This window comes from Ctenopharyngodon idella, chromosome 12, assembly GCF_019924925.1.
Source record: "Ctenopharyngodon idella isolate HZGC_01 chromosome 12, HZGC01, whole genome shotgun sequence".
Taxonomy (NCBI): Eukaryota; Metazoa; Chordata; class Actinopteri; order Cypriniformes; family Xenocyprididae; genus Ctenopharyngodon; species Ctenopharyngodon idella.
This window is the reverse complement of record NC_067231.1, coordinates 3,293,611-3,320,572: the sequence shown is the minus strand read 5'-3', so window position 1 is coordinate 3,320,572 and position 26,962 is coordinate 3,293,611. Positions and strand designations below refer to the sequence as shown.

At 36.4% G+C, this 26,962-nt stretch overlaps 3 protein-coding genes across 4 annotated transcripts; 2 read left to right on the top strand and 1 right to left on the bottom strand.

Annotated features, from left to right (window-relative positions):
• The first annotated feature begins 2,982 nt into the window (after positions 1–2,982).
• On the top strand, positions 2,983–15,024 carry tlcd3bb (TLC domain containing 3Bb). 2 transcript variants are annotated; one of them, XM_051914152.1, is made up of 7 exons: positions 2,983–3,946; positions 5,791–5,990; positions 6,557–6,640; positions 6,986–7,208; positions 7,324–7,419; positions 10,954–11,063; positions 11,618–15,024. In XM_051914152.1, the coding sequence occupies exons 2-7, from the start codon at positions 5,866–5,868 to the stop codon at positions 11,883–11,885; spliced, it is 906 nt and encodes a 301-aa protein (XP_051770112.1). In that variant the 5' UTR covers positions 2,983–3,946; positions 5,791–5,865; the 3' UTR covers positions 11,886–15,024. The 2 variants fall into 2 exon arrangements, with proteins under 2 accessions (XP_051770112.1, XP_051770110.1); XM_051914150.1 differs by lacking the exon at positions 2,983–3,946 and adding an exon at positions 3,975–4,498.
• Positions 15,025–18,064: 3,040 nt separating this feature from the next.
• pagr1 (PAXIP1 associated glutamate-rich protein 1) lies at positions 18,065–22,044 on the bottom strand. The gene is made up of 5 exons (XM_051914159.1): positions 21,855–22,044; positions 21,472–21,646; positions 18,787–19,114; positions 18,588–18,676; positions 18,065–18,481 (listed from the first exon to the last, which is right to left on the bottom strand). The coding sequence occupies exons 2-5, from the start codon at positions 21,632–21,634 to the stop codon at positions 18,231–18,233; spliced, it is 831 nt and encodes a 276-aa protein (XP_051770119.1). The 5' UTR covers positions 21,635–21,646; positions 21,855–22,044; the 3' UTR covers positions 18,065–18,230.
• Positions 22,045–22,427: 383 nt separating this feature from the next.
• Positions 22,428–26,087, top strand: vps25 (vacuolar protein sorting 25 homolog). Its single transcript, XM_051914160.1, has 6 exons — positions 22,428–22,595; positions 23,377–23,522; positions 23,646–23,699; positions 23,789–23,877; positions 25,072–25,147; positions 25,286–26,087. The coding sequence occupies exons 1-6, from the start codon at positions 22,549–22,551 to the stop codon at positions 25,396–25,398; spliced, it is 525 nt and encodes a 174-aa protein (XP_051770120.1). The 5' UTR covers positions 22,428–22,548; the 3' UTR covers positions 25,399–26,087.
• The last annotated feature ends 875 nt before the right edge of the window (positions 26,088–26,962 follow it).

Sequence of the window (26,962 nt, the reverse complement as noted above, 5' to 3'; positions counted from 1 at the left end):
TCTGTGGGTCACGTGGCTTATATTGTCAAGATCTGTGTGTGTGTGCAAAGATCTGACCTTGACCTCCTCTTCCACCCAATCATATTTGTCCATCTAAAATAATAATCCATATCAGTCTAAATGGGGTCACTGAGAACGCAGGAAAAACAAGAACAATCACACTGAAGTGAATGAAATCAGTGATATGTTCTCAACAGCACAATGCTTTCTGATCTTCCTGAAGATGAGTCTCTGTCTCTCTGTATTGTAATTTATCTTGAGCACATCAATAATTCATGATACACTTTGGTGTGATCAGATGCAGTCAGCTTTAGACCTCGGTTTTGGGAGCTGGAATGTTGCCAATTCAGATCCCGGGACTGCAGGTGTCAATATTTGTGCCCTTTCACTATCCTCTCATTATACATGTAAATTCAGAGCGGTTACAATACATCCTTGCAGTGTTTCAACACACGTGCATCCAAGCAATAAATTACAGTGCTTACAAGGCAGTGTTGATATTCCTCAGACACTCTGCTTAAGAGTTTACTCTACACCATTAACCATAATCCTGTGCTATTAAAGGGATAGTTCACCCAAAAATGAAAATGTTGTCATTACTTACTCACCCTAAAGTTGTAATAAACCTGTATGAGTACACAAAAGGAGATATTTTTAAAGAATGTCAGTAACCAAACAGTTGACAATAGCCATTGACTTCCATAGTAGGAAAAAAAAAATACTGTGGAAGTCAGTGGGTGCCATCAACTGTCTGGTTACCGACATTCTTTAAAATATCTTCTTTTGTGTTCAATAGGAGAATAAAACTCGTACCTGTTTGGAACAACATGAGGGTGATTAAGTGATGACACAATTTTCATTTTAGTGTGAACTATCACTTTATTTCTGCCCGGACTGCTTTATTTTGGGTTAAAGTCACATTGTGTTTTTTGAATATACGCATTAAAAATGATGATTTTTTGTATTTGCATACTGAATTGCAGCTGGTCTTCTTGGTTATATCAATTTGCATAGTGAACTGTGATTGTTTTCCTTGCATATATTTAACAATTTATAGCCACCTTTTCCAATTGCTTTTTATTTTTAAGTGTTGAAATGTTAAAATTGCCATAATTTCTGTATTTTAGACTTTTTAGCTTTTTCATGATTACTTCATAAGAAACATATTAATTTAAACATTTTTTTAAATGTGTATATATATGTGTGTGTATATATATGTGTGTGTATATATATATATATATATATATATATATATATATATTATCATTTTACATTAACATTTTATAGAAAAATTGTTTTTCCATAAAAGTTTGTATTTGAACAACCCAGTCAGTATTTTGAGAATTTTAAATCAGAGACAGTCATTTATTTTTACTATATTCATTTTTATAGCAACCTATTCCATTGTTTTTATTTGAAGTGTTGAAATTTTAAATTTGCCAAAATAAAAAAAAAAAAAAAAATTGTTCTTGAAAAATATTTATTTTAACTCAATTGTTATTTGTGACATTTTTATTTTCTTTTTTATAGCAATCACTGTCCCCAATACTGCTGTCATTACCATAATATCAAACATTTTATAGAAAAATTGATTTGTTTGTTTTTGACAAACCGGTCAGTATTTTAGAATTTTAGTTCAGAAACAGTCATTTTTTTTTTTTTTTTTTTTTTTTTTTTTTACTAAAATATTGCAAAGAATGCATTGTTTTCTACAGTACGTTACTGTTTTAATGGAAAACAGTATGTTACTGTCAGAATTTGGCCGTTTTTTAAAAGCAATTTTTTTTTCAGTATACTCATGCAGATTTATAGCCTTTTCCAATTGCATTTTTAAGAGTCTTGAAATGTTTAATTTGCCATTAATTCTCTATTTTAGACAAACTTTTTTCTTAGAACTTAAAGCTGCAGTCTGTAAGTTTTGCCTCTTTGTCGCCATCTCTGTTTGAAACCTGCAATTGCAGTTATTTGCGGAATTATCATCTTTACGTGGGTTGTGTATCACACGACTCAGCGCGGATGAATCTAATGTTTGCTGTCAGTCACCACATCAGTGTGGATACTGTACTTCAGAATCACAGATTCTATGTCTCGGAAGTATGACCAAAATAAGAATTTTCACCGGAACATTTCTGCCACTTGTGTTCTGACCAACTGAGGGAAAAAAAAAAAGCATTACAATAAATTGCGCTGCCAATGGTGATTAAATCTAACGATCGCTTAGCTCAGATCATGTCGAACCATGCAAATTATTATTATTGTTATACTTCGTTCTCAAATAGATAATGTTAACAACATCAGCATTGCGTGACTGTGTATTTAGTGTGTATTAGCGTTACCTGTAGATTTAAATTTCCTTAGCCACATTTCGCAGTCCGAAGTCTTTTGCTTTTTGACCACGGCTGAATCTCCAGTTGTCACTGATGATTGTCATTTGGAGCTTTCTGGATTACAGTCCGCCATCAAAATGATAAATTTAATTATTCCAGCTGCTGTGAGAAAAGGCTATAAATGATTTGCTGTTCTCACATGTAGCCAGACGTGACGTAATGACTCAAAGACGAACGGTCGAATTTCCCGCGGAAACCCACCAGTACCGATTTTATTATAAAACATTATTACAGGCTTACCGTTGTGAATCGGGCTACGGTAAGGAGATAGTTTTGAACACTGGCTGGTTATGTACTTGCTTTAAAAAATGGATTTTGGATCATTTTTAACCAAAAAAAGTTATGGACTGCAGCTTTAAACTCGTTTGGTATTTCATTGGAAAAATGTATTTTCTCATTTTATATATGACACAATTGCTGTCCCTATCTACTGCTGTCATTACCGTAACATCAAACATTATATAGAAAAAATGAGCTGTCCATAAAACATTTGAGAATTTTCATTCATAAATAGTCATTTATTTTTATTGCATGTATTCAGATTTTTTTATTTGTGTTATCAAATCCAAGGCTTACCAGCTATTTCTCCAAAGAGTGAGAAATGCCATCACACCATCAACACTTTCTTCCAAACTACACATAATTCTGATCAGATCAGATCTTTTTTCTGGGACATATGATTAATGATTTAACACAGAAAGAAAGAAGTTTCACTTTTCAATATTCCAAGTGCCCCTAAAACTGACAAACCACCCATATGTTGACTGTATAACGTTGCATGATATAAAAACACAAATGCTTCCATTAGTAGTATGGCAACAGTTTTGGATACATATCGACTCGAGGGATTGCTACTGACGTTTTTATTCGTTTTCCCCCCACAGAATTGTCTGAATCTTCTAACAAACAATTAACAGATCCCACATGCGTTCTCATTTTGTTCTCCGGAGGGACGAACTCTCCGTTCCGCTCATTGTTTTTGTCACAACAAGAGCGTGAAATCCGCACCTCAGATGGTCTGACGGTGCTCTCAAGCACTCCACTGACCTACATAACAACAGCATATGGGTGGAAAGGTCGACACTAAAGCAAGCATCGGAGTCCTGTACGGTTTGGGAAGTTATTGATCAGGAGCCGGTTGATTTATTTGGGTAATGTAAGCAGTGCAGATGGTGATGGACGCGCGCGCTGCAGCAGTGCTGCCATCGCACTGCTGTCCTCTGTGTGATCGATAATGTAGCATAACATCAGGCAGGATAACGGACTTTATCTAACCACTTCGGAGGAGTCGCGGTCTAAGCCGCATTTCGGTGGCTAAAACATCGTCTCAAAGGAACTAAACCGAGAAATTCAAGCGACGTCGGGAGATTTCTGTGAGCTGGAGTGCGAAAAGCGGACTGAACAAAAACGGCAATCGAACAACGGAGCTCCTCATAATTATTTACCTCAGAGACACTACAGATAAACACCAAAAACCATGTCAGTAGATAAAACATGCTCCCGCTCTTCGCTATTTGTTTCCACGGGGACGCGAGGGTCGACAGGCCGCTGACCGTCACGTATGTTCATCCTTTCGCTTCATTCATTTTGTCATTCAGAACATGTCGTATAATATGATTGTTAGTTTGGCAGCAGAGATGGTAATCACGGCCTATTCCAATGCAAGCGACCGTTATTATCCGTTATGTCACACGAGCATTGTCTTCCATCAACCAATAACGTGTCATTTCGAGAGAGGAACGCCGATAAGGACGTTTGTCACTAAGTAATGTTTTGACTAAAAGGGTGGTCGACCATTTTGTATGTAGATTGAGCCAACGTGCTGTTACTTTTCTTAAGCCTCCGTTTTTTTGTGATTACATGATAGCGCATTGCGCATTTTTGTCTGTATCTCAGCTGGGATCCACGTGCTTTTACATCAGCTGATTTACGAACTAGTCATAAATGATAAATGCTCCTCTAAAATAATGTTAATGTTAAAGCTGCTTAAATGAAGAGGACTGTGAAGCTGTGGAGAGGCATGTTTGCAGGCAGGGGATGGATGGCCAAATGCGTTAGTGATGATGATTTTGGGATGCAGGTTCCATCCTTTGTTTTGGACAACAATAGGGGTCTGTCAAAACACTTCACTCATCACGTGTTTTCTGGGGCATTTATGACATTTTCCATGTTCTTCCCTTTAATTACTGTTTTAATTGTATTATTATTATTATTTATAATATTAATATTTTAATAATTTACTGGCATTTCAGAAATATGTATGTAATGATATTAATCATATATTCTATGAAATATTGCATCATGGCACTGCTTTTAAAAGATTCTATATAATTATTAAGTATAAATATTATAATTAATGTTATTTGATTGATATTAACTTATAATTTATATTATTAATGTTTAAATAATTTACTTGCATTTCATATGTGTGTGTGTGTGTGTGTATATATATATATATAATATATATATATTCGTGTGTGTGTAATAATATATATTCTATCAAATATTATTGGATTATATATTCTATATAATTATGTACAAATATTATTAATGTTTTAATTATTGATTGATATTAACTTATTTATAAATATGTAATAATACACAATGTGTATTTTTATTAATATTTTAATAAATTATAAATATATTAATTCATAAATATATATGTAATAATATGCATCATATATTCTTTAAAATATTATTTATAATTATTAGTTTTAAATGTAATTCATTATTTAATATTTTTCATATTTATTAACTTACTGCATATGTATAAATATTTTTGTAATGTCTGCTTAAATAGCTAAATTTACAAAAACACTACATTATGTACTAATGTAATTTTCTGATTTCTACTTTACTGTAACTATTCAACAGACTTTTTTATTGTTAATACAAATAAAATAGTTTGAAGAGTAGAAGTCTGCACTCTCACATGTCAATTATCATAGGTATTTTCATATGTATGTAATGAATGTAATACATTTTTTAGTGTATATTAATATGTTCTATTTAAAATGTATTAAATGTGTACTTTGAATGTTCACTGACCGTCATCATTAAACATTTACATTAGGTTGCATTATATTAATACAGGGCAAAAATGCAGTATACTATTGACTCTGAACGTCAGTTCTGCCGATGACATGTGACTTGGTTTGCATGTGTTAGACTTATGTTGCTAGTGACTGGCCACATGTGGTACCATATAGGGCGTACATAATAACTTGGTTTATGCAACACAATTCAGTCTCAAGAGAATCCATTTTCCCCTCCTTGTTTGAGATAAGAGCTGTTCTTTGTAATTACTATTTCCATTTGAAAAGCTACTTTGAAAATGTTGCTTTAGTCATTTGTTAGTTTGTTTATTCATAACCTTTCAGTTCCTCACTCCGTTTTGTTACAGAAGGGGGAGCCGGACGGGAGATCTGCGGAGGGCTTTTTTGAACACAGTATTATCAGAGTTCACCTACGAGGGACCATGTTGTCCATCTTAGCGGCGGGGTCGGTGTTCTTCCCGGGCCTTTTCCTGTTGTCCAAGCACTGTCTCAAATCCATCCCTGGACTGCGGTGGAGTGAGGGCGATGCCGTCATCGTTTCAGCCAGGTAAAAACTTGCACAGAGGTTAAAGGGAATCTATAATGCCCTTTTTTGGGCTCTACTAGAATAGTTTTCATGCTTGAATGTTCAAAAAAACACAGTATATTTTCCACATATTCTCCATTGTTGCAGCTCCTCTCTTCCCAGTCTGTCAGTAACGCTCTGTTTGGTTCCTGTCTCTATGAAGCCCCTCCTTCTGAAAAGCACAATGTGCTCTGATTGGTCGGCTGGATCAGTGTGTTATGATTGGTCAACCGCTTTGAGCGTGTTTGGGAAATGTCCCATCCCTTACCATAACCGCCGTCCCTTATCATAACTGCCTAGGATGGCTTGAGGGTGATTAAATCATGGGAAAATGTTCATTTTTGGGTGAACTATCCCTTTAAACAGCTTATGTTTGGCCATAAGTAGTTAGTAACTTTTCTAATGTTTTGCAACCAAACAGTCTTTGGATAGATAAAAAGATTGTCAGTGAGACATTGTCATATCAGCCTCCACTGAACAATAGGGAGAAACGTGAAAACACAGTGAAGAGTACTAGCTGTACTTACTTGTTTTGTTTTATTTTCAAGGTTGGTGTCATCCATCCAAGCTATTATGGCTTCTACGGCTGGTTACATCATCTCCTCATCCTGTCAGGACATCATTGAGGACCAGTAGGTGCAACAGTCATCACTTTTTGGGACATAAAATCAATTTATATCAAATTTTAATCAGAACAGATGTCGTTTTGGCAAGATGTAATAAGAACATATTGATTTGTTGATGTATTTGTTGGTCAGTTTAAAAAGCATAAAGGCTATACACAATTATGAGTGTGTATTTGTGCAGTGAGATTTAACCATAAACCTTGGGATTCAACTAAATGAGTACCAGCCTTTAATGTGCTGAAATTATGACTAAAATGGTCTGGCCGTTGGAAGCCCTTTACCAAGTTATAGACTAATGTTTTTTCCCTGACCTGTTCTCAGTCCATCTGTCTCTGTGTTTTTCTTTCTCAGACACTGGCTGACCTGCTCCTACATATGGTTTGCTGTGCCGTACTTTGTGTATGACATCTACGCCATGTTCCTGTGTTACTGGCACAAGTTCCAGGTCAAAGGGCACGAGGTGGACAACGGCTCCAAATCCAAGGCTATGGCTGTCAGTGGCTATCTCCGGCGAGAGTTCCTCATGATCTTACATCACGTTGTCATGGTCACCGCTTGCTTCCCCATCTCTGTGGTAATTGTCATCACGGAGGCGACGTTTTAAAGAACCAGAGTCTCTAATAATAGCATTTAACTCAAGAGAATCTGTTCATGTTCAGACTCGCTCTTTCTCTCACATTCACTTCCAGTTCTGGAGGCAGGGAAAGGGCGATTACTTCCAGGGTGTCATGTTCATGGCTGAACTCAGCACACCGTCCGTCTGTCTGGGAAAAATCCTCATCCAGGTATATTCATTATTGATTAGATGAGTGCTGCTTTCTTCACGCTGTGGTATTCTTACCCTGATTCATCATCCTCTGCTTTAGTCTTTATAGTGTGTGTACAACATTAAGCACAACTTCAGTTATGTCGTACTTTAATACATTATTCATAGTAAAGTGTATTTACAGAGTGCTGACTTCACATATGCAAGTCTGGCCTGAACCCTGACGGAGTAGAAATAAATGCAAATGCAATTATTGGAAAGGAAACACGCACTGAAAGTGAAAGCTCACTCAAAATTATTTATTAAAATCATTTACTCACCCTAATGTTGTTCCAAATATGTCCCTTGTGAAAGAGAAATGTGCTTAATTGTATTGAATGTGCTCTTGTAGTGTACTTCAAATCTTAAGTGTATGTATATTAAAAAAAACTGTACTTTCAGATAATATAATATTAACTCAATAAAAAAGTTTGTCAAGACAAACTTTTATTTGGCTTGAGAAAGCCAGACCAGAAAGTTTGAAGAAGTTTTAAAATCTTGAAGTTTGAAGGTTTTCAATTTGAAGTTTAAAGTAGTTTAAAGTTTGATGGTTTTGAAGGCAATACAGTCTATCAGAAAAACAGATAGATAGATGGATAGATAGATAGATAGATAGGTCAGATTAGATAGATGCCATGTTGTTAACATGATTAGCACATTGTTAGCATGTTGCTGTCATGATTAGCACATTGTTAGCATGTTGCTAACATGATTAGCATGTTGTTAGCATGATTTAGCATTTTGCTAGCATGATTACCATGTTACTAGCATGATTAGTATGTTAACATGATTTAACATGTTGCTAGCATGTTGGTAACATGATTAGCACATTGTTAGCATGATTTACCGTGTTGGTAACATGTTGCTAACATGATTTAGCACATTACTAACATGTTTCTAACATGCTTAGCATGTTGCTAACATGATTACCACATTGTTAGCATGATTAGCATGTTGTTAGCATGATTTAGCATTTTGCTAACATGATTACCATGTTACTAGCATGATTAGTATGTTAACACGATTTAACGTGTTGCTAGCATGATTTACCGTGTTGGTAACATGTTGCTAACATGATTTAGCACATTGCTAACATGTTGGTAACATGCTTAGCATGTTGCTAACATGATTACCACATTGTTAACATGATTAGCATGTTGTTAACATGATTAGCATGTTGCTAGCATGTAAAGTACTTGTTTATAATTTTAACTACAGTGTGTTATTTAATATTACATTTAAAGTTAAAGTATCTGTCTTAAATGTACTAAATTGCAACTTAATAATTACAAATGTGTAGTTACAAATATATTTAAATACTTGACGTACAAGTGTCAATAGAAATGACAAAGTATATTTTATATTACCATTAAATGTATGTCAGTGCATTCAGCAGTACTTTAATCATATTTCAAAGACAACAGAAGTAATTATGAAATTACTTATAAAGATGTACTTTAGTCCTACTTAAGTGGGTGAAAAAGAACCTCAAGTTCAACTAATTGCATTTAAAATATAATACATTTTAATTTAATTGTAAATGACATGCAATTAAGTGTCCAAAAACATTACATTAAGTTCACATGTAAGTATATTCTTTTAAAGTGTATTATTTCCATAATACTGTAGGTACTTGTTATGCTAAAGTGTACTTCTTTTCACAAGGGTGACTTTATTTCTTCCACAAAATATTTCTCAAAATATCTTATTTTGTGTTTCTCATAATAAAAAGAAAGAAAAAGAAAAAAAGGGGTGGGGGTTGTATAAACTGCCTTTAAAACTTTTTTTAATAGATTGGTGTTTTAGGAATGAACGTGTCAAGATAGATTAAGTTATGCATTCCTTATTCTTCTTCTCCAGTCACCCTCTCAGAGCCTCATCTATAGCCTCATGGCCACAGCTGCCTCTGAATATAGCTCCCTGAATTTAGATGAGATTTAACACTTGATATGATGCCTAGCTCTCTACCCAATGCACCCCTCCTCCCGGCCTCCAGTATATGGAATAACACCATTTAGCTTGGTACCGAGCCAGGTGACAGGATGTGTATTTACTGCTGAGTGTACGGAATAAGTGTGTATCAATTACATACTACAAATCTAACATTAGGTTATCTTATAGGTGAAGTTTTCTATTTATCTGTTATTACCAGCAACAAGTGGAAATGGAAAATAATGATAGTTTTCTAACAGGTTTCCAGAAACACTCCTACCATCCATTGCCCTCTGTCTGTCTTTGTCTGGGAGTCCCACCTCATACTTTCTGTCTGTATTGCCAAAAGTTTTGGGAAACCCCTCCAAATCATTGAATTCAGGTGTTCCAATCACTTCCATGGCCACAGGTGTATAAAATCAAGCACCTAGGCACCTTCTACAAACATTTGTGAAAGAATGGGTCGCTCTCAGGAGCTCAGTGAATTCAAGCGTTATACCGTGATAGGTTGCCACCTGTGCAATAAGTCCATTTGTGAAATTTCCTCACTACTAAATATTCCACGATCGACTGTTAGTGGTATCATAACAAAGTGGAAGCAATTGGGAACAACGGCAACTCAGCCATGAAGTGGTAGGCCACGTAAAATCACAGAGCGGGGTCAGCGCATGCTGAGGCACACGGTGCGCAGAAGTCACCAACTTTCTGCAGAGTCAATAGCTACAGACCTCCAAACTTCATGTGGCCTTCAGATTAGCTCAAGAACAGTGCGTAGAGAGCTTCATGGAATGGGTTTCCATGGCCGAGCAGCTGCATCCAAGTCTTACATCACCAAGTGCAATGAAATTTTGACAATTTCATGCTCCCAACTTTGTGGGAACAGTTTGGGGATGGCCCCTTCCTGTTCCAACATGACTCGCACCAGTGCACAAAGCAAGGTCCATAAAGACATGGATGAGCGAGTTTGGTGTGGAGGAACTTGACTGGCCTGCACAGAGTCCTGACCTCAACCCGATAGAAGACCTTTGGGATGAATTAGAGCGGAGACTGCGAGCCAGGCCTTCTCGTCCAACATCACTGCCTGACCTCACAAATGCACTTTTAGAAGAATGGTCAAAAATTCCCATAAACACACTCCTAAACCTTGTGAAAGCCTTCCCAGAAGAGTTGAGGCTGTTATAGCTGCAAAGGGTGGGCCAACTCCATATTAAACCCTACGGATTAAGAATGGGATGTCATTAAAGTTCATGTGCACATAAAGGCAGGCGTCCCAAAACTTTTGGCAATATGTGTATCTGTCTGTCTGTCTCTGTCTGTCTATCCTATCTATCTATATCTATCTCATCACTGTGATTAAATAGATTGGAAAGTATGACTAAATGCCAAGCGTTCAAAAAAGTAGCAAGTCTTAAGGGGAAAAAAAAAAAGTAGGATATGACCTTTTTATTCTCAACAGTTTGCAGTGGTGCATTTTATAATCACTCAAACACTAAAACCCTATTTCTTCTCATTTTCCCTTCTTTCATCAAGTTGCATTACTTATTCTCTCTATTTGTCTTTCTCTTTCTTTCTTACTCTTAAGTACAAGCAACAGCACACACTTCTTCACAAAGTGAATGGAGCTGTTATGCTGATCACTTTCTTCCTCTGTCGAGTCCTTCTCTTCCCCTATCTCTACTACGTTTATGGAAGGTATGTCTCTTTTAAAACTTCTTTAACTTTTAAAGGAATAGTTCTCATGAAAATGAGAATTCTATTATTATTTACTCACCCCCATGTTTTTCCAAACCGAAATATTGTTTTGGTAACACTTTATAATAAGATCCCATTAGGTAACATTAGTTAATGCATTAGTTACCATTAACTAACAATGAGCGATACATCAGTTCATGTTAAATGATGTAGTTAACTAATGTTAACAAGAGGAACCTTATAGTAAAGTCTTACAGTAATTTTTGTTCAATGGAATGTTTTTTTTAAAAAATCCTGTAGCTCTTTGTTTTACACTGAAAAATAAAAGCATATGGGTTTGGATAAACATGAGGGTGAGTAAATAATTACAGAATTATTATTATTATCGGTAGTATTTGTTTGCCAGAACTATTCCATTAACTTTCTTTCCTTTCCTCACTCCCGCTCTGAGGTGACAATAATGCAAAAATCGTTTATCGGGAGAAACATACTCTTTTAGCTCTTTGATTATAACTTTAAATTATAACATTTTCTGTCCATTTCCTCTTTTCCAGGTATGCCTCTATTCCCTTCTACCGGGTTCCTTTTGAGGTGCCCTGGCAGTGTAATCTCGGAGCGGCTCTCCTCATGGCCCCGCAGCTCTACTGGTTCTCCCTGATCTGCAGGGGGGCACTGCGCCTGTTTACCGGCCGATCCTCGCGCTCCCGCAAACCGACGGCTCCGGTCAAGCCCGATTACGAAGGACATGAGCCAATGACTCAGTCGGCCAATGGATACAGTACACAGATGGTGGGTCGGGACACACCCACAATGTCTCACTGAGGGGAGGAGCTTATGCAAATGAGACTAAGCTAAGAAGAAAGGGGATTGGATGAACACAATGATGAAGAGACTGAGCAGAAGGGCAGGTTGCCAAGGAAGTACAAGAGTGATTAAAGAGGTACTGAAATAGACTAGACGCCCTGTAATGAATTACAGAACAGCATTATGTTTAGTTACAGGGTTTGTGTACTGTATATAAGACATGCTTTAGTAGATCAAGGGAAGCTATGGTGAAAAAAATCAGTGGAAGTGTCTACACAACGGCCAGATGTGCGTCACATCACAAATGAGGCAATAAGTGCAAATTTTATGCGAGAACATTTCTGAACCAAGAGAAGCACTTTTTGTTTGAGGCACTTTGAAGGGGTCGTGGAATGTCAAACTGAGGTCTCGTGCCTGAGGTCTGTTCTTTGCATATATTATTGTAGTGTTGCAGATGCATCATTCATAGAAAAGTCCTTGACTATTATATTTAACACTGGTCTACAATGAGCAAGCCAAGCTTTAATGTCTCTAGAGAGTTCGGTCGAAAGGCCTCTTGTTCGGTTTAAAGGGACAGTTCACCCAAAAATGAACTTTTATTTTATTAGTGAAACACAAATTTGAGATGTTAGGCAGAATGTCTGAGCTGCTCTTTTCCATACAGTGATTTATTTTGTTCCAAAATGGGAAAAACACCATAAAAGGATCATATATACTACCGTCCAAAAGTCTGAGGTCAATACGATTAAAAAAAAAAGAAAAAAGAAATTAATACTTTTATTGAGCAAGGACTCAAACTTTCAAGAAATGTCAAACTTTTGAACGATAGTCTAAGTATATTAAAATTCAGGCCGATATGATAAGACAATAATTATTTTCATGATATGGCTGATATAATTAGGGGTCAAGCACCGAAGGTGCATAGGCACCTCTTGTAATCCTTTATGTTCTTATTATTATTATTCTGTTTCCGTTCCTTCTGCTCTGTGGGAAAGTTATGAAATTTGGAACACTGATAGATGACTGACCCAACTTTAACTTCACCAATTTTGGAGTCTCTAACTCAGTCTCTCTAGCGCCATCACCTGTCCAAATTTTCAATCATGTCAAGGTTAGAGACGAAATGATGCTTATGACCTCATTTTCCGTCATAAAATTTTCCTGCCATTTTGAATTTTGCGACGAACCTACTTTTTCGAACTCATCCTTGATGAGTTCGAAATGGGACATGAGCTGATTGTCCCAATGGGACATGAGTTTGTCCCATTTTCACCAAAATTAAACAACATAATCTTCAGACCATGCTGGCAAAAAGTTACGGAATTTAAGTTGATTCATGAAACATGAAACTCGCAAACAAATTTTACATTTCAGGCCAAACTTGGTACATGTCATCACAAGCATGATCTGAGGCAACATGCTGCGTTTCGGCTTCAGGGCGACACGCCGATATCCAATTTTTCCACATCGACCATTTTGGGCGTCGGCCATTTTAAATTTTGTACTAAAATGCTGTATTTTACGAACGCATTATCGTATCGTTACGAAACTCAGTATGGGTCATCAGCACGATGCCCTGAAGGAGCCTGAGAAGTTTCAAGCCTAGTAGTAAAATCATCTTAAAATGTCGTTACTTGCTTTTTATTGCAGTTGGTCTGACGCTCCCAGCCATGCTAGCATGGCCTATCGTGCTCTTTGTGCTTGGCCCCATTAATTGCTGCTTGCAGCTATATTTCTATACTGTTTTTTTAAATAAATAAAAAATACTAAAGACTATAATCAACCTTTTTGAATGTAAAAGTGAATTCACAACCTTATAATATACGGCATGAAAAACGGATATACATTTTGTTCCTAAAATATCATATGGCTTCAGAAGACTGGAATATAGAGCATAAATCACTGTCTGTTTGGATGGAAAACAGAAGATTTTTTACCTAATATCTACTTTTGTGTTCTGCAGAAGAAAGAAGCATGAGGTTGGAACAACAATAAATGATTCATTTTCATTTTTTTGGTGAACTATTCCTCAACCAGAGCTGATCAAATGAAAAAACCCCATCAAATGTAATTAAACCCTGTCTGTCAGAGAAAGAGGCAGCTCAGGGTTTGGGAATGTATACATGCTCAGAAAACAAGCGTTACATGTAAAGGAAAGTAGCTACCTTGAATGTTCTCCGATTCGACCTGTGATCCACTGTAAGGTGGCTTTAAACGCATTTTCCCAGGAAAATGTTTAACATTAGTAGTTAGCTTTACAATGTCCCTAGTATAACCTCTTTAAACAAAGACCCAAGTCCTGAAACCCTGCATATGTTTTAAAAGGACATGATCAAATATATATTAAGCTGCCTTATCCCTATGGAAACTCTGACAACCTTATTCCTGATTTTTTTTTTTTCTCTTTACTTTTGGCCAGAGGTGAGTTTCCTCCAAACAAATGTGATACTTTACATAGTCAATGTGAAATTTATTTGCACTTTATTCATTTTGTTGTCTTCGAAGCCATTTTGTTCGTCTCACAGGTAAATGTTCCTAATTTATTGTGTTTTTTGGAAGGTATTTTGATTCCTTTTTAGCCTGTCAGTCTCAGGTTTTTGTTTGTTAATGGGTCACTCAAGCTATCTAATCTCTGTCTAGTCATAAATCAAGGATTCATTTGCAGATGAATTTGGCCCAGTATGTTTTATTTAATAACACAGCATTCAAGCGCTTGCAAGTTCAACCCGTGCCACTTATCAAACAGAAATGAATGACATTGCAAAGTATCTGCCACAAGACCTGTTTCTGAAGCTTACTTATACTTAAAATGACTGAATGCTGATTGAAATTTATATAATGAAAAAAAAAAAACATACAGGTGCAAAATGTCTATTGCGCTGAATTGGGTATATGACTTTGCATGTGTATATTCCATCTTTGTCCCTTGTGAACCCTCTATAATGTACCAGTTCAACGTGCACCAATATCCAAACTATTTAATCCTAGTGAACTGCAACGACTGCTTTTGATGGTTTTCTTTGAGAGCATCTATGTTTTGGTTGGTTTAACTTCTGTTGTTTTTCCCATATGTAAACCTGTTTAACCTGTTAACATGAGTACAAATGAAAGCACTGTTGTGATTCAATCTCATTGCAGAAATATACTCTTGTCTCATGTGTTGCATGTTATAAATGTCGGTTCTCCTGGTCCGTTTGTGAAAGTGCCGTACGGGGTTTAACCGAGACCTCGATAATGTTGAGTGTGAGTCTCAATATCTGCCATCGTGACCTCTGCGGAGACATCTGGAATTAAAACCAGCTTAAATGGAGTCGAAAAGGACAGATCAGGATTTTCACATCAAATGTCCTCTTAATTTGAGAGCCTGTGCCAGACGGGAGATGCTTTGAATCCAGACAACGCAATTCAGGCTAACGGGCCACAAAAAGATACAGCAGCTTATGTTTAACCTTTTCTCCCTTCACAGAATCGTTTGCGCACAGAATACAAAGTCTGGGAGGTTTCAACACCGGATGTGGTTGTTTGTAATTACTAGATAGGGATTTTTAAAACTCATTCGAATTCAGAACAATTTGCTAATGAATCATTCAGGAAAAAAATCCTAAAGAAATCAAACATCACCATGGCACCAAGTTTAACCTAACTAGAAAATAATAATAATAAATAGAAAAATGTATATATTTTTTTATAAAAACATTTCCATGACTTTTCCAGGCTTGGAAAGCAGGAAAATTATTAATATCCTGATATTTGATTGACCATGGAAACCCCAAAGTGTTACAGTTGTTTTTGTTTTATTTTAATTAAAAAATTGTTTTAAAGAAAAACAGATTGGTGACGCTTTACAGCATTTGTTAACATTAGTTAACTATATTGGTTAACATGAACTAACAATGAAAATACTTCTAAAGCATTTATTAATCTTAGTTTAATGTAAATTTCAACATTTACTGATGCATGATAAAATAATAATAAAAAAAAAGTATGTTAATATTATTTAAAGGATTAGTTCACTTTCAAATGAAAATTAGCCCAAGCTTTACTCACCCTCAAGCCATCCTAGGTGTATATGACTTTCTTCTTTCTGATGAACACAATCGGAGAAATATTAATAAATATCCTGACGCATCCGAACTTTATAATGGCGGTGAGCGATACCAACGAATATGAGCTGAAGAAAGTGTCTCTATCCACATCCATCCATCATAAACATACTTAAATTTACGAAGAAAGTGTAAAACTCTCACAGTTCAAAACGCTTACGCTATGTCCTACGCCTTCCCTATTCAACTTACGGAAAAAGCTTAACTGACGCGACGCCAGTTTACACTTTCTTCATAAGTTGAATAAAGAAGGCGGTCTGGCGGAAGTTATATATTTTACTTCATAACTTGTTAAATATGTCTATTTTTATACACAAACACATCGCTTTGCTTCAGAATGCCTTTATTAACCCCCTGGAGCCGTGTGGAGTATGTTTATGATGGATGGATGTAGACGGAAGCACTTTCCTCAGCTCATACTCGTTGATCCCGTTCACTGCCATTATAAAGCTCGGATGCGTCAGGATATTTATTAAAATATCCCTGATATATATAAGAATTTTCATATGTATTAATCTCTTTTTTATTTGAAAGAGAAACTTTGAAAAAACGAGACCTTCCCTGACTTCCTAGGTTGTCTATGAACGCCTGTAGACTGATATTTCTGTGAAGGACTCAGGACGTTTTTGCCAGGAAAATCAAAAGGATGTGACGTTGATGCGCTTCCGAGAACTTCTCTTCCGTTCATTGACACATGACATTAATGCTTCTACAATGTTCAGGATAAGTAAATATAAATCTGTACTGTAATGTCAATGTGTCATGCAAGAAAAAGGGATTCATTCAAACTAGTCTCACATAGCCAGATGTATATAGACTATAGTCTCAAATATACTTTATAATTAAACTATCATAACAGTGTAAGGTAACACTTTATTTACAGTGTCCTTGTTACACATGCTACATGTAGTTGCTGTAGTAATAACTATAAATTATGCATAATTACATACAACTAACCCTACAGCAAATCTAATCCTAACCATAACCCTATGATAAGTACACATAGTTAATTAATATTATTCAGCACTTAAATGTATATACTGTTTTCTCACCCGTTATTTATACACGAGCAGTAAGTACCTGGCTGCAGTTCACTTAACGGCCACCAGTTTCGCTAATAACAAGGGTTTCTGAATTCTACATACAGCCCCTTTAACAAAAATTAAAGGGGACATAACACACACAGTTTCTGCCAATCTCATGTTAATCTTGAGTACCTGTAGAGTAGTATTGCATCCTTCCTATCTCCAAAGAGTCTTTAGTTTTATTAGATTTATAAAAGACAGATACAGCTGTACCTCTTCTTTCCGAAAACAGTCGAGCTCCTGGAGGCGTGCCATGGGCGGAGCTAAACCAAAGACAATAGAATAACTTAAAGGGACTTTGGCTAAACACATCATGGTATTATCCCTGGATAACTTTTGATTCATTATACGTTCGAGTGGGTTACATTATATGCACTTACGTGCCGATTGCCAACAAAAAACAGACATTTGATGCAGTTTTACTAACCGCCTGTGGTTCTGAATCATAACCAGGATCTTTTATCGCTGGGACCGCTCCATCTCTGTTTCAAATGATCTGCAAATCCAGCGTCGAACTGGGCCTTGTTTATAAAACATTTGACACAGAAATGCCGGGAACAAACAAACATACGTGCACAACTCTGTTGCTGCCCTGGAAAAACAAACTGCATCCACTGTTCCCTTAACACTGGGTTCTTTGGGAAGCTGAACAAGGTTATCTTTCCCTCACAACCAAAAACACACTTCTTTGGTGACAGTGTTGATTTTGTGGTCTAAGAAGTGTCCATACAAGGAATTCCGCCCTTTATGACGTCACACAGGGTCATACTTAAAAAAAAACTTTCAGAAATTTACACAAACCCTGAAGGAGTATATTTGGCACAGAAATACTCCCGTCATTGGCCATGTTTAGCATGATAATCCAACTATTAACAGTGTAAATAAGTCAGAATGCATGAAATAGCATTGGACATCCCCTTTAAATACAGCAACAAATATATTGCATTATGGAACCTTACTGTAAAGTGTAAAGAGATTAATATAATTAAAAAATGACAAGACACCAGAATCTAGGCAATACATTTATTCACATTTTAAAAAAATCTTTGAATAAAAAAAGACAACATCAGTAAAATATGGTCATCTCATTGTCCAATGCAAAATGATGAATTATGATGAGTTAGGGTATAAACCCTAAAAAACCTGGAATTTGTTCAAGCAGTCTGTTGTTTCCCTCAGTATCTTCTCTGTCTGGGGCTGAAGACAGTGCTAGGGTCACTGTCTCTTTCCCGTTCTTTTTCCCGCTCTCGCTGACTGTTCGGCGATAGAGGCGGCTCGACGGCAGGCCCTGGCCGCGATTTATCGTTTTTAAAAAGGTCACGACCTGTCCTTAGAATCTGCTCCTCAATTTTTCTGTGACGCTTCATGTCCGACAGCACTTTGTCCAGCCGGGCCTCACGTCTGACCGAAGAGCGGGCAGAGGAACCTGGAAATGAGAGAAAAGGATGAATTCAAATCAGCATTATTTATTTATATTGTGAGTTTGCCAATATTACCAAATCTATACATTGTGGAAGAATGTTTTATTGTACCTGGTGTCCTGCGGCGATTGAGAAAAGAGTTCTTGGGAGTGGCCATAGTCTGCTCTTCATCAAAATCAAATTCGGTTGGTGTGAGGGCTCTGTAGAACAGAGAAATGGATCAATACATGTTTCATGTTTAGAAATTTTATATATATATATACACACACACACACACATATTTTTCCATCTGTATTATATTCTGACTCACTTGCGCTCATTATGCTCTTGTTTGGCCTCCTGCGAGTCTTCTCCGTCTCGCTCAGGTGAGGGAGTGCGTGGAGGGGTTGGAGGTCGGCGTGGAAGAGCGACCCACTTCAGCTCGAGCGCTTCTCCTTTAGCGAGGAGCTCATACAGCCGTTTGATCTCCTCAGGTGGAGGCATCCAGCTCTTGGGGTCCTCCATCTCCTCGTCACTGTAAGGGATCTCCCAGTCCTCCTCAGACTGCTGCAGCTTCCCTTCACCACCTCCATTCATCTCTCCATCCGTGGTTATTCCCTCTTTCTGCTCCTCTACATCCATGGCTTCTTTGTCTCCCTCTATATAGAAGTGTCCAAAAATGTATTATGAGAAATAATATCTCACAGAACGAACTTACACAACTTACAAAAAGAACTGTGGTGATACTATGGTACTCCAAGGTACAATATAAGCAAAGAATATAAAAAGCATGGCATAGAGCAGGGGTTTTCAAAGTTTCAGATGCCGTGGACCCCCAAATGTGATCATTCTTATGTGAAAAACCCCCATTCTAAAATGTAAAGGCCATATATATATTCTTGTATAAAGGCCTAGTTTTTTACTGTGAGAAAATGTATATTATAAATGTCTAAAATATTATTTGGAAAATATTTAGTTTCCTACTCATAATTTATTATGGAAGCTTGTTTCCACCACATTAAAAAAAAAGTAATAGCGACTTTTTATCTAACAATTCTGAGTTTTTTTTTTTATTCTGAGGAAAAAAAAAAAAAGTCAGCAAAATGTCAAATGCAACTAGAAAAGTCATAATTGTGAGATATAAATGTCAATCTATATATTTTGAGAGAAAAAAATCAGAAATAAAATGTCACAGTTACCTTTTTTATTCAGTGGTGGGAACAAAAAACAATTGCAAGATGCAAACTCAAAATTGTGAGGGGAAATTGTTTTATTTCATTGCAGAAACAAGCTTCCAATACTGTACTGCTAATTGTATTCATCATATATATATATATATATATATATATATATATATATATATATATATATATATATATATATACATACATATATATATACATACATACAGGTGCATCTCAATAAATTAGAATGTCGTGGAAAAGTTCATTTATTTCAGTAATTCAACTCAAATTGTGGAACTCGTGTATTAAATAAATTCAGTGCACACAGACTGAAGTACTTTAAGTCTTTGGTTCTTTTAATTGTGATGACTTTGGCAAAAACCCACCAATTCACTATCTCAATAAATTAGAATACTTCATAAGATCAATAAAAAAAAGGATATTTTAAACAGAAATGTCAGGCTTCTGAAAAGTATGTTCATTTCTATGCACTCAATACTTGGTTGGGGCTCCTTTTGCATGAATTACTGTATCAATGCAGCATGGCATGGAGGCGATCAGTCTGTGGCACTGCTCAGGTGTAATGGAAGCCCTGGTTGCTTTGATAGCGGCCTTCAGCTCATCTGCATTGTTGGGTCTGGTGTCTCTCATCTTCCTCTTGACAATACAGGTCAGGTGAGTTTGCTGGCCAATCAAGCACAGTAACACCATGGTCATTGAACCAGCTTTTGGTACCTTTGGCAGTGTGGGCAGGTGCCAAATCCTGCTGGAAAATGAAATCAGCATCTCCATAAAGCTTGTCAGCAGAAGGAAGCATGAAGTGCTCTAAAATTTCCTGGTAGATGGCTGCGCTGACTGTGGACTTCAGAAAACACAGTGGACCAACACCAGCAGATGACATGGCAGCCCAAATCATCTCTGACCGTGGAAACTTCACACTGGACTTCAAGCATCATGGTTTCTGTGCCTCTCCACTCTTCCTCCAGACTCTGGGGCCTTGATTTCCAAATGAAATGCAAAACTACTTTCATCTGGACCACTGAGCAACAGTCTAGTTCTTTTTGTCCTTAGCCCAGGTAAGACGCTTCTGACGTTGTCTTTGGTTCAGAAGTGGCTTGGTACGTGGAATGTGACAGTTGTAGCCCATTTCCTGAAGACGTCTGTGTGTGGTGGCTCTTGATGCACTGACTCCAGCTTCAGTCCACTCCTTTTGAAGCTCTCCTAAGTTCTTAAATCGCCTTCGCCTGACAATCTTATCAAGCCTGCGGTCATTCCTTTCACTTGTACACCTTTTCCTACCACACTATTTCCTTCCAGTCAACTATGAATATGCTTTGGCACAGCACTGAACAGCCAGCTCTTTCAGCAGTGACCCTCTGTGGCTTACCCTCATTGTAGAGGGTTTTGATGATTGTCTTCTGGACAACTGTCAAGTCAGCAGACTTCCCCATGACTGCTGTTGGGATTACTGACCTAAACCCAGTATTTATACCCTGAGACTGGTAATTTAATAGAACTTGAAATTAAATATTCTAATAATTTGAGATACTGATTTTTTTATTTTGATAAGCAGCAAGCTGAAATCATCAAAATGAAAACAAAAAAAGTCTGGAAATATTTTAATTTATGTCTAATAAATCTAGAATATATTTAAGTTTTACTTTTTGAATTAAATTACAGAAAGAAAAATGACTTTTTCATGATATTCTAATTTATTGAGACGCACCTGTGTGTATATATATATATATATATATATAAATAAATTTATTTATTTTTTTTACACTGTTTTCCCCAGTTTTAACCCCCCCAGGAGACAAATGTGGAGTGCATACTTGCGTCATCCTCCGTTACAGTATCCTTTGCGGTTTCAGTTGTCTCCTCGTCTCTTTCTTTATCCTTTTCTTCCTCTTTTCCTGCAGTTTTGTCCTGTTCACTCACTCCCATAGACTCTACCCGCTCCGCTAGAGAGGACTGCGCGTCCTCTGCCGCCTGCATCTTTCTGCACACCTGAGGAAAAGCAGACGCGCGTCAGCTGCACTGCAAACTAATGATTTCATATTTCAAAAACGAATCGAACGCATGGTTCTGTTTTAATAAATCATATTCGGACTAGTTCCGCGCCTTGTGGGCAGACAGGGTTCGCTGAGCATCATTCAGAAACATTCAATATAATTATTTATATTGCACAAAAATTAAGGGCCGGAAGCAGACTTACAGTTGTTTTCCCACCTCTGTTACAAACTGCTGCACGGAAAAGTAGAACGCATCAATGTGCTATTATTTCAAATAATAATACTGCTTTAGTTTTCATAGCCATAAAGCACTGTTTATTTCGGCGCCTTGACGTCATTCGTTTCATGACCCGGATGAGAGGAGGATCCGCCCACAGCGCCACCACGCGCTCGAATGACCGTTATACACCTTCCTGTTGTAACAAGCTGTTTATGCGACAAACAGACAGACATACAAATAGAAATTTATTATAATGTCTGGCTTTCTTTCCAGGCCACTGCATTTCAGAAAAAAACAAACTATTCCTCGTTATTTTTAAGACCTGCTCCGATAGTGATGCTCGATTCGTGAACGAATAATTCTGAGTCAGTTCTTTTCAACGAACGAACCGGTTTATAAATCGCGATTGGTCCGACTTTTTTTTTTAATATATATTTTTTTAAATATTCGTTTAACTTTTAGTTATTTTCTATACATTTAATAATGTCTATATGATTCGTAATTAATTCTCATGAATTTGTATTCTCATATTATTCTCATTTGTAAGTCGTTTTGAGAAAAAAAGTCGGGATTGATTTGAAAGGACTTTTAATTTGGCGGGTGTTTCCCATAATTCCAGAAGAGCGGAAACAGATTGAAGCGGAGCCTAACATCAACAGAACTAGTACAAATCTGCAATGAGTTTTGAGTGGCCCTGGCAGTATAACTTTCCTCCATTTTTTACGTAAGTAAATCCATTTGTCACTGACCGCAGATGGAACCATTAGTTTCGTGTCTACAATGTTGTCTGAATACTTTGGTCTATTGAAGAAAATATACATTTGTATCGTGAATAAAGCTGCTGTTTGCATTCCGCTACGGAAGTAATCAAATCCCCACATTTGGCTTCACGCACAGTTGTCACGCGAGGGATGAAATCAAGTATAGTTATGTATTACAATACTTACAGTTGTAATATGCCATATAGCATTTAAATGCTGTATGACGTTAAATGCTTAGAAGGGTTAAGGGAAGCTAGTACGATCAGAATAGACATGCTTCTGTGATTTGCAACAAGAAGAAATTGTAATAAAGTTAAAATTGCATTATATAAAGAGTGCCATGCTTAGTGGAAAACATGGAAATATTAAGACTTTTTCAAAATTGCCATTTCATGGCCTGGAAAATGTGTTTTAATTACAATTGTGACAACTCATGGAAATTAACACCATTTCAAAAGTAATGTGCATAATAAGTATTTTAATTCTAAAGTATCTCTATAAGATGATTCTTGAAAATACTGAATGCAGTCATATTGAGGGAACATCAAAAATGTATACATACATGCATATTCATTGATACTTTATCACAATATAATAATAGTTACATTATTGTATAGAATATATATATATTTTTTTGGAATTCATTTACATCCACGGGTATGACATTTGGGCCTTTATTGAGATGGGACTGGAATGACCCAGTAGTTAAAGACACTTAATATAATGTTTTATTATGTTTTGCAGATTGCAGCCAAATGTTGACACGAGACAGAAGCAGTTGGCGGCATGGTGTTCACTCGTGCTGTCTTACTGTCGTCAGCGCAAGCTCTACACACTGGACGTGCTCGAGGCGCAGGAAAGCCCTGTGTTCAACAACAAGAAAATTGAGAGTATCCTTTCACTTATGCCATGTCTTACCTGTCTTTGTGTTATTTTTATATGATTGTAAGTTAATGCTGTTCTTTTTCTGCCATTACTTGCCATGTATATTTCCCATAACTTGTGTTGTTCAGGAAAACTTTCAGTTGAAGCCATACAAGTAGTTTTTGAAGAACTGAGAAAAAAAGGTGGGAAGAAACAAGCTTTTACATGAAGACACGGTTTCCCAGTTTGTAAAATTTGTTTTAAAATGATTTTGTTCTTTGCTTTGCCACAGGAAACCTGGAATGGTTGGATAAAAATAAATCACGATGTCTTATAATGTGGAGGAGACCAGAGGAGTGGGGCAAACTCATTTATCAATGGGTGAGAATATCCTGTGCATTTTCAGACACAATGCCACTGAATGCTTAAAATGACAAGCATGAATTGACTATTATACTTATGCTTAGTAAGGACAGTCATTTAGGTCTCTGTAGTGGAAAGGCCCTGATAAATCGAAGAAAAAACTGGTGTGATGTCACTTCAAACAAAATCAGGCCAAAAAGAAATTCGTTTGGAGTTAATTTTGAGAGTTTGAAACAGCTTGCCAAAATAAACAGCATTTATTTGAAATAGCAATCTTCTGTAACATAACAGTAATGTGTGTGTATATATATATATATACACTGTATATATAATGTGTATAAAAAAAAAATATAAAATATATATATATATATTAGTAGGACTGCACGATATTGGAAAAAAACGGACATTGCAATATTTTGTTTTTCTGTGATTATATATTGCAATATGAAAAAAAAATATAGGAAAAAAATAGTGCTTTTTATTTTTCAGGTCATTCTAACAGTATACAGGTACAGAAATCGAGTAATCAAATGTAAAATAACACTGCACAGTCTGACTGTATAAATTAAATATAATTATTATATATTAAATATATAACTATTAAATATTAACCTAAAAAAGTGATTTTTCTCTTTGTTTTGTTGTTTGATTAACATTCATGACACAAAAAGCAGCAGGAATATTAGGCTGCTGTCACTTTAAGACCAAATACGCGTAGCCAAAATACTGTTACACATCCGTTTTCTTTCTCAATTGTTTGTTTATTTATTTATTTTTTGTATGTATTTGTCTGTTCAGGCACAAACAGATGCTGAAGATAAAAGGAATTCAGTGGAATTTGTGTGCATCTGCGTGGCTCTGTGCGTGTGCACAGAAAACAGCCGCACATTCAGAATTGAGCTTTCTTTTGTGCCTTCTTGTGCTTAAATGGTTTCAAACTTTACTAAACTAGACATCGCACATCCTGCGATGTGACTATCGTGGATGCGCACATCACGATATCGATGCTAAAACGATATATTGTGCAGCCTTAAGATATAGAGATAGATAGCATAATGCAAAAATGGGATCATGTCAACTCCGTTTACAGATGAAAACTTTGCATTTCACTTATTTTGTCCAGCTGTTAAGTCAAGGTGTTTTTGTGTGTGTGTTTTTTTTTTAATTTTTTTTTTATTTCACTTTCCTTTTTCCCTCAATTTTTACATGTAGGTTTCCAAAAATGGCATGGTCAACTCAGTGTTTACACTTTATGAACTCTCTAATGGGGATGACACAGAAAATGAAGGTATAAAATGACATCTAATGTACATTGCACTACATCAGTAAAATAGTATTATATATTTCTGTATGACTTAGCTGGTTGTAATTTACTGTGTATCTTGTGAAGCAGCTGTGGTTTGCACTGATCTGTTGTATCTTTCAGAGTTCCATGGATTGGAGGATTGGATGTTGCTGCGTTCACTGCAGGCCCTGCAGGCTGATGGGAAAGCAGAAATTATCTCTATGGATGATGGAAAAGGAGTCAAGTTCTTTTGAATCAGGTTTTCTCAAGTCAGACTTTGGGATGGGGTGTTGGGTTTCTGTCAGCCCAGCATGATCTTTTGTCTCAGTCCACTTGGGATCTTGTTTGGACTGTATATTACACTCCACTGCTAAGTCAGTAAGTCATTATTTGGCACATGAGCCCAAACTAAATGTAAGGGTCTTCCTTGTCGGAACATGTTTAAATTGGTGGTTTTACACCTGTCAAAACTGGAGCCGAGTAAAGAAACCAAGATTTTGTTCTTAACCATTATGCATACAAAGCGAAATGTCAGACCAAAACTAAGGAACATCAATATCTTAATGTAGACCAAGACTACACCCATTTTTTTTTGTGTACATATATTTTATTTCACTCCTTTTATTGCTGTAAATCCTGAAGGACTCTTGTTCTACTTGAATATTTTTTTCTGTGTAGAACCACAAAGCCAAAAGACGGTCTACTAATCTCAGACACGGCTTTTGTGAATCCTGCGATGCTTCCTTGCAAAGATAAAATGTTCTTGACTAAATGTCTTGTTTCTGATGGCAGTGGAATTCATATCAACATTTTGCTGAAATCTGGTAGCATTGACTGCTTTTCCTCGACTGTCACTGTATCTTACCACCTTTTATACCAATGTAATACTGTACAAATAAATGACAGAGACACTTTCAGTTCTCTCCTGCAAACCCCTTGAAAATGCTCTGTGTTTGGTTTGACTGAAGAGCGCTTAAATATTTGATTTTTATATGCAAATCTCATGTGCTGGGCGGAAGCATTGAACCAGTCATCTTCTCTATGCTTCTGATGGAAGAGTTGACATGCTGCAATTCAAACATCATTATCAATATTGCTCATGGTTTGGGTGGGGAGTTTTACAAAATTAGTAATATGTACAGAAATGTCTAAAAAGTAACAATCTTTTATACAGTGCACAAAAACAATATTTTTTCATTTAAAATAGCATTCAATTTAATAATTGTTGGGGGGAAAAAAATGGTTGATAGGCATTAAATTGAAGTTGTGATAGTCTTTTCTTCGCAATTGTGACGTATATATGAGGAAAACAGCTTCTCGAACAAGAAAAAGTGTTGGACGGGACATGATTTTGTATATGGGGAATTGATTGGATGGTTGTATGGTTGTGGTTTGCTATTGGTGGATCTCATGTGAGTGACAGGTTGCCCCGCCCTCACGCCAGTAAACACGATATGAGAGAAGAGAATGCTGGGTAGATTACTTAAAAATTGTAGTCCATTACTGAATATGAATGATATGATAAAAATTTTAGGTGAAGTAATCTGACTACTTTTTGATTACTTTTAGATTACTTCTGACCTATCTTGTTTATAACATTGTACCATAAAAAAATACAAAGAGAAAGAAAAATGATTAAATTTTTTGTTATCAACAAAATTAAGTGCATTAAACATTACATTATGTCAGGGTTTCCCTATCTAGGGTTTGGGAAGGGACTGCAGAGGGTTAATTAAATCATAAAAAAGTTAAATTATAAGAAATAAATAATCTGAAAATAAAACCAATCAAAATAAAAAGTGGCTGGTCTGTGTGTGC